Raw genomic sequence first — 8,323 nt, forward strand, 5'->3', positions numbered from 1 at the left:
TCAGCACAGGTGTCCTATGTCGTTCTTGGTGCAGCCCAGGTTGCAGCACATCCCGGCCACGCCCAGAGAAAAGTTCCTCTTCCTCCTCGATGAGGAGGCTTGGGGCCACTCGACGCTCGATTGTTTTCCCTGCTGCTCTGACGACACGGACAGGTGAAAATCCCCCAGAGGGTCCTGCGCGCGCACCGGGCCCCCGGCGACCCGCCCGAACGCAGCCAGCAGGTCGGCCAACGTGTCGCTGAAGCTGGGGGGTGGGTGGGGGTACGGGACGACCTCTATTACTTTAGCGTCATTTTTCTGCCAGCTTGGTTGGTTGACTTCTTCTTGTGGGACGTCACTGTAGTAGTTCCTCTGGAAGGGGTCTGTTTGGGAGAGAGAGAGAGAGAGAGAGAGAGAGAGAGAGAGAGAGAGAGAGAGAGGGAGAGCGAGAGAGAGAGAGAGAGAGAGGCTTTTAAATACAGACTCAAACTACAACGGAGCTGTCCGTTGTCCTGAAAAGAAAAACGGTTCTGACCAAAATGCAGTGGGCTTCTCCATTTCGGTGAATCAACTTCTACCGTCATATGTATCTTCTAGGTCTATTCCTCTTAAAAGCCTGGTCTTTGCGTTTCAGACAAATCGCAAACAAGTTAGATCAAAAAGACATAGCCTACAAATAACGGCAAACCTGTATTACGTTTCTGAACACAGAGGTTACAAAATAAAAAGCATTAAAGCTTATTAAAGGAGAACTCACCCAAGTGGTCGTCTAAGGAGCGCTTCCAGCGGGAGCCGCCGCATGTGAATATGACGGCTCTGATGAACTCCCTCCCGCAGAGCTTCACCCCATAGTCCCGGGGGACCAGCAGCCCGTCCGCCGCCCCGCTGCACACACACACCATCACCAGCACCGCCGCCACGGTCACTCTCAGAAGCATCCTCTTCTTCCTCAACTTTTTTCAGCGTAATATGCTCGGTGAGACTTTCCGGCTTCCTCCCCAAACACGGACGGTAATAACAAAGTCGTACTTTGAGCGCCTTTTCTCTTTTCTTTCGCGGTTACTATGGTAATTTTTTTTGAACTGAAGAAGAAATCTCGTTGGTTTCAATGAGTTTGCGTCAACTCGCAGCGGTGTCGGGCACTGAACTAGTGAGTCTTCTACCAGTGCGTCTAATAGGAGACTTTGGTTTTCTCTTCTTGCGTCCTTCAGGGGAATGAGCCCTTATATAGCCACCCCAACTCACCATCAATGAGTCACGGTCTCCTCATCTGCCTAAGCCCCCAACCTTACACACACACACACACACACACACACACACACACACACACACACACACACACACACACACACACGCACACACGCACAGGTAGACCTGCAGCTTGCCATAATAATTACCCTCACAAACACAGATAAGAACACAACACACTCAATCAAACTTTCAAACTTTCCCTGGTCATGGATATTGGATGACTGGTAGATGTATTGGTAGACCACCCTTTAACCCCGGAGAGTCCCTCAGTGGTTAAATGATATTGCATGCTTTGGGGATGCTCTTCTTCTAACGACCCCCTCCTCCCGTTCTCCGCCCCCTTTCCGGACACATTGCAACATTCCTCATCCCTCTATTATGAATGGCCTGGACCATTCCTGTGTTGCCCCTCGCTCCGCGTGAACCTCGTTCACAGAACGTAAACGACAGAAGAGTTTAGAATATCAATTAATGGATTCCAATCGGGAAAACACTGATTTTAAATCAAATGCAAACATTGCGTAGTGCAAAAATAATCACAAACACCATCATTAATAACTGGAAAATATATTTTATTACTTATTTATTTGAGTTTGATAGTGCAAATGTAAAACACAAAGAGTGGTTATTCTTTACGATGCCAGACGAAAGCAGACGATTATTTACTCATGATCTTTAGCCTCTAGTTGTGGATTGGGCAGATTCTTCCGGAAGAGAGGGTGATCATGTGGGATAGGCAGTGCACGGAGTGAGTTGGGTCTGGCCTGACGGATGTCCTCTAGGCCCTGGACGGTCAGGTGCCCTCCTGGTGGGCCCAGTTTGGCTCGCTCTGACCCCATGAGTCTCTCTGCCTCCTCTGGAGAGACAACGCAAGAAGTTATCTCACAACATGCTGCATTACGTCAGTGGAGTTCCAATAGTGTCTCTGCTTTTAAACAGCTCTCCTCGTAAGTGCTCTTTTTACAAGACTGCGTAACATTTGACATTAAAGGTGACATATTATACCACCGGGTGTGAGTGTGATTATCCATCATACATCTAGGTGGACATGCCCACTTGTGATGTCAGAAGACGCAGATTTTCTAAACGGCTTGCAACGGCTAATCACACTCACACCTGCTGTGAGTGTGAGTGTTAGTCACCTTTAAGGTTTCTACCGTGATTTGGATTTGGATTATATATTGATTCAGAAACGCATCCGTTTTTTTTCATCCACGCTCACGACCGCCCCAGCCTGGTTACACGTATCAGGGACAGTTTACGGGAGATTCACACGCAAATTTAGGTATCGGACTCGCACCACATACATTTTTGTACAGAAAACGTGGGTCGATTTAGCAACCTGGATGTGGCCGTTTACATTTCTTTGGATAATGTCATATCCATGTTTCATAGGAATCGTAGAATCTTGAAGAAAAGTAGCCACAGCACGATGTTTAAGATTATCGGGCATATTGCACCCACCTTGCTGTACACTGGTGGGCGCCCGGGGCTGTATGAGCTCAGCGATGACTTGAAAACGCTTCTGCAAGTGATTCTGTCAGGACGATAAGCTACCGTAAGTGAAAGGATAAGACCGAAGGTTAGTCGTTGACATTCTCTATGATTTTGGCCAACCCACCCCATCTTGCGGTGTACGTAAGTTCAGAAATTGGGCAGTTGGTGACCCATTGACATCCATTATACTCCCAAAGATTGTTTAGCAGCTCTCATAGCTGTGTCTTTGTTTGATCCAACCCAAGTAAGCACATACAGACTGCCCTGCGGGCAGCTTCTCCAATGATTCCCACAAACAATCAAATCCACATCCATAAAAATCATGTCCATCATCTGGACCTAGACAATGTCAACCATTACCCTGGGGTCTCAACAAACCAAATCCTTTAATCTCGGTTGAATGTAGCGTAGCCGACACCACGACCGGGGTGGTGACGTCTAGAGGTTGTTTTCATTGCTCGTACAACCCTCCTAATAACTCCTGCTATCGTAGACGCCGACCAAGGGGCCATCAAACTCCCAACCATTTTTAATCTGGGCTCTGAAGAGCTAAAGGGAGCAATGACTTCGGATGCACGGCTTTCTCAACCACGCTAAACCCTGTCCAAGTGTTTAGCGTGGTTGGGCACCTCGTCCACTCACACCCGTGGTAGGAGGACCGAGGGAGCGGCCTCACCTCTGACCCGACCCCGCAGGGTGCCGTAGACCTGGTCCAGCTGGTAGGTCAGCAGCCAACCCAGGGGAACCAGCGGCGTCAGCAGGACCAGCCTCCTCCTCTGGAAGGCACTGCCAAGGCAAAACAACAACACGCTCCCTCAGTCCTGAATGGCCGTCTCATACATTAGTTACTCAGGTGCTAGTGATTGGTCATTATAAATGGTGAGACAACATGTCTCTGACTGAGTGCTAGGTTTAGCAGCTAAATCGTCCACCGAAAATACGATTTTTTTGGTTTCAAGTTTACTTGAATGTGCATTTGAGGACAATGCTTACAAGTCCATAATGGCTATGGAATGCTTGAAATACAGGCATCTGTAACCTTGCAAAAAAGTAACAAAGAACACTTAATATTTAACAGTGATATGAAGTATCACCATTAAGTATAAGTGGTGTTAAGATATTGCAGGCTTAATATCAACCTGCTGAACAATACCTCTGATACAAAGTTATGCACACATATATAAAATTAGCCTTATAGTTGTTCAAATGGACGGGTGGAGGAAAGGAAGTCTCTGTTGCAGATTGCCTCCTGGATTCCAGATGAGTGTTCTGTGTGTGAGTGTGTGAGTGAGTGAGTGAGTGAGTGAGTGAGTGAGTGAGTGAGTGAGTGAGTGAGTGAGTGAGTGAGTGAGTGAGTGAGTGAGTGAGTGAGTGAGTGAGTGAGTGAGTGAGTGAGTGAGTGAGTGAGTGAGTGAGTGAGTGAGTGAGTGAGTGAGTGAGTGAGTGCGTGCGCGCGCGCGTGTGTGTGAGTGAGTGCGTGCGTGCTTGAGTGTGTGAGTGAGTGAGTGAGTGTGTGTGTGTATGTAATATAACCAGCCGCACCCCACACAAAGCCCCACGGTGGAGACTGCGCAGAAGGCTCCGTAGTATCTGACGAACTCTCTGGACCAGGCCATCTCCATGGCATTTCTCCGCTCAAACAACTGGTTCTGCAGCTCCATCATTCGCTCCTGCTGTAAACGCACACACGCATAGACACACACACACACACAATTACACACATACATGGACAAACACACACAACACACACAAACCCATACACATACATTGCACACACACGAGTATATGTACACGTACTTGAACACATACGGTCACATACAAATGCACATACATACACAACCCACACACTCATACTCCTACATTTTAAATATCCTAATCATGACGATACTCTCCATTCATTCAGGTTGAGCCAGGCCGGGTCGGTGAGCCACCATTGTCTACTCTGTTTCCGGTACGACCTCATTAGACACACACGCGCAGCCATGATAACACTCATGCACATCAACTGAGACACAAAATGAGTGACATTCAGGGATAAAGAAAAAAAAAAGGACAAAACAATCGCGGCTTTGTTCTGGTCAAAAGGCAGCGTGTCAGAGAGGAAACCATCGGTTCCATTCAAACTGACAGTGAAACTAAACTCAGAGATCAAGCAGGCCAGTGATGCAGGGGCTAGCTACAGAACTGGTTTCAAACCATCATGGCAACGCCTTCATTCTACCATAAAAACCATTCTTAAAACTGGATGCTACCGATGGCCCCCTGCAGGGAACAAGTGTGTAGCATATAGGTGGCCAACGACATAAATGCTTAACGAGTCATAAGTGATAAAAACAAGAAAAACAAGACACTTCAAATCAATACAATCACTCTAAAGATTTCATAATTACAACAGAGTCGCATGCCTGCGCCCACACACACACTGACACACACACACACACGCTGAAACACACACACACACCTACATAGACACACACACACACCTACACAGACACACTGACACACACACACAAACACACATACTGACACAAAGACACACCTGTTCCCCCCACTGTAGCATTAGCAATACAAACAGCCAAGAAAGGAGAACTGGCAGCGGTTTTCAGGGGAAATGTATTTGGGAGTATGTGCTAAATACATTTCCCGTCAGGTGTGGTGGTGTTAGGAGCCTCTGCAACAGGTCCAGAGGCTGATGTGAAGCAGGAGGGATATTGTTATGATTACATCATGTGGACCCAAGCCTTCACTAATGCAAAAGGGAGAAGACGAAACAGACACTGATTCCAGCTCTAGGTGGACACCGACATACACATACGCATGCACGCACGCACATACGCACACACCGACACACACACCCAAGCAAACACACATACGTACAGACACGCACACACCCTGCAAGCACGACGGCCCATTTTTTTAAGTCAATGAGTCATCTGACCAGAGATTGATTTTCTCTGGTCAATAAGAAGTTACAGATGAGGATGAGAAAGCAAAGAAAATAACAAAGAATGAGATATGTGGACGATGGAAGGTAGAGATCCCCTGTTTAAAATGGTTCATGGTCAAGAAGCATGATGGCTATCTTCTGAGAAACTATATTAACAGATCAAGTTTAGAGGAGACGTATCCAAACCGGTCTAGGTGGGAGAACAGGTCCTGTGTACGTGCTTCCTCCATTGCTTAATGATAGTATGCTTCGCCTTTAAGAAAGTATAGTTGGTCCTTACTTACTATTGTGTTGTGATTAGCTAGCATAGATGTATTTCACAGTGTTTTTCATGAGTCATAAATGTATAGAACTTTGTGTTTCCTTTGTGTTGTGTTAGTCATCAATTCTAATTGAATCCTTCCTCAAGATTTCTTTCTTTTGCCAACTTATTTTATAATTATTTTATTATCCAATTGAATTTGAGACTGTGAAGCCCTTTGGAGTTTAATTTTAAGAGTTAGAAGAAACTGGGAAAACATCGAGGACCCAGTCGAAAACAGGGTTCTGTGAGTTTGTTGAATATAAACACAATAACAAATAGGCGTGTCTTGAACATGAATGTGTAATTCCATTTCTTTAACATCTTCCAATACAAATAATGAGTGAAGGAGGTTAGACAGGCCAGGGTCCCCAGATACATACACAACAATATTATCCCAAGTATAAAAAACCTCACAACACCAGTTTATCGTTGAGTTTAATGTGATACAAAAGCAAAACGAACTGAATAAATGCTCAGGTAAAGGGCATCGAAAACAAGGTCCTCTGCAGGCTCCTGATGCTTCAGCTTGATGTGCTGGTGGCCCATGAGTCGCCATACAGTCTCAGTAAATAAAGCTTTAAAACACATCACTGCGGAGCTCAGGGCAGAACCACAAACCACCACGTCGCACAGGGAAAGTAACCAGTGAAAAACGGCCTTAATCAAAGATCTGCCGCCTGCCACCTTTTATAACCCCCCCGCCCCCCGTGAGATCAGAGATCATAGAAGACAGAATACACCCTGTTATTAGTCTGCGATAGCTCTTCGACATCAAGACGTCTTTCACTTTCAATTTTAATGACCTGCTTCTCACACACCGAGCGATGGCTGCATAAAGGATCATGGAGGCCTACAATAGGACGGTTCAGGCTGTCTAACCACAGGGAGGGGCTGGTTGGCTCTGTGACACGGATTCATTTGAAAGGACGTGCGTGAAGAAATAGTGAAGGAATGATGGTTTCCTGACATCTTAATGCAGAACAGTAGTCAGCTGTATACTTAACAAACGTCATAGAGCATAAAAAAAACTGCTGCTTTACTCCCAATTACAGCATCACTCAAGATACAATGAGGGTTTTCATTGGTTGAAATGTCACATGGTTGAAACAGAGGTGGTCGATAGTATAGTCTGGTATGCATAATATGAATTCATCAGATATCCATTGTTGTTGTTATTCACAGAAAACAGAAGTACCATGTTCAGTATGCTACAGAGTCAACAGCACAGACTCATCTGGTCATCCATTAAAGCGTTGTTTCCTGATCAGAACTCTGTCACAAACAGTTACCAACTAATAAATGAGCAAGTAAGCAAACAAACATTTAAAACCGTTTTGGCTATTAATAAAATCCAACAATAATTCAACAAAACTCCAACGGATGACGCAAAGAACAACCCCAAAGCGCAATTCTCCAACTCACTGATTGGCCGTTGATGGCCGATATTACTCACACTGCAACACGGTGCGAAGGGCCAAGACGGGGAGACAACCAACATAAACGCGTTAGAGGGCCCAATAACGACACGGTCATAATGACACCCAGGAACACCTGCTTCTAAAGCTCCCAGGTAGACATAAATCAGAAATGCGTTTTGCTGTGAAAAAAGAATCTCGTTTGTGAATAGGGAATGATAACTGCAATAAAAGTGAAGCTCTCTGGCCTTAGGGTGTAAGACTTTAAACAACAGGGGCCGCTGAATCTCTGCTGTGTTGACTTTGGGGGGGGGGGGGGGAGCTGGAGCGTCGCTCACCTGCAGTTGCTCCTTGTACATGATAAAAGTCTCCATCTCGTCTATTTCAGAGGCGATAGAATTCCACTGCCCCATGATGGTGTGTCTAAGGGTTTTAAAGACAGGGTGGTAAATAAACATCGATTCTGAAGAAGGCACTGCCTTTTTCGGGATGTATTATAAAATTGTTTTACTAATAAATAGTGATATACAGAAATAGTAATGCACAAAATTACATTACAACTTCTTTACAAAAGAAAAAGTTGGGTACACTACAGGTATATTCCAAGTCGTGTCATAAGGCATATTAGCCGACTTATAGCCTATTACTATACCTAGTGGTAAGGAACTTCAAGTAGCCTAGTTGAATATATTATGGTCAAACTTTGGTTTGATAGCTTTCGGTCCAAACCGAAGGCTGTATAAATATCTATACGTAATAGGCTAATCATTATATAATGTCCGAGTGATCTACAAATGCAATGTTAGCTGCTTTAGTAACCTACAAAGTGACTATGCAAGAAACTTTGTAATCTAAAGAATAGGAATGTGTGACCTACCTGTCGAATGTGTGAGAGAGAGGTGTACGAGAGGATAAGCAAGTATGATTCGA

The 8,323-nt window shown here is 45.3% G+C and overlaps 2 protein-coding genes across 2 annotated transcripts; both read right to left on the reverse strand.

Moving 5' to 3' along the window:
• rln1 (relaxin 1) lies at positions 1–917 on the reverse strand (the record flags this gene model as incomplete). The annotated part of the gene is made up of 2 exons (XM_079734710.1): positions 1–362; positions 737–917. The coding sequence occupies 2 exons, from the start codon at positions 915–917 to the stop codon at positions 1–3; spliced, it is 543 nt and encodes a 180-aa protein (XP_079590836.1).
• Positions 918–1,785: 868 nt separating this feature from the next.
• Positions 1,786–8,323, reverse strand: plgrkt (plasminogen receptor, C-terminal lysine transmembrane protein). The gene is made up of 5 exons (XM_079734662.1): positions 8,271–8,323; positions 7,732–7,816; positions 4,270–4,400; positions 3,404–3,513; positions 1,786–2,086 (listed from the first exon to the last, which is right to left on the reverse strand). The coding sequence occupies exons 2-5, from the start codon at positions 7,804–7,806 to the stop codon at positions 1,893–1,895; spliced, it is 510 nt and encodes a 169-aa protein (XP_079590788.1). The 5' UTR covers positions 7,807–7,816; positions 8,271–8,323; the 3' UTR covers positions 1,786–1,892.

The sequence above is a fragment of the Pollachius pollachius genome (genome assembly GCF_949987615.1).
Source record: "Pollachius pollachius genome assembly, chromosome: 4".
NCBI lineage: Eukaryota > Metazoa > Chordata > Actinopteri > Gadiformes > Gadidae > Pollachius > Pollachius pollachius.

Excerpts from the sequence above, each read along its gene's own strand:
- plgrkt (XM_079734662.1), bottom strand. The coding sequence starts at position 7,806 with ATGGGGCAGTGGAATTCTATCGCCTCTGAAATAGACGAGATGGAGACT. Across the intron at positions 3,514-4,269 it reads ACCGTGGGGCTTTGTGTGGG|TGCCTTCCAGAGGAGGAGGC; the intron begins GTGCGGCTGGTT and ends TTGCCTTGGCAG. Across the intron at positions 2,087-3,403 it reads CCTGCGGGGTCGGGTCAGAG|AGGAGGCAGAGAGACTCATG; the intron begins GTGAGGCCGCTC and ends TTGTCTCTCCAG.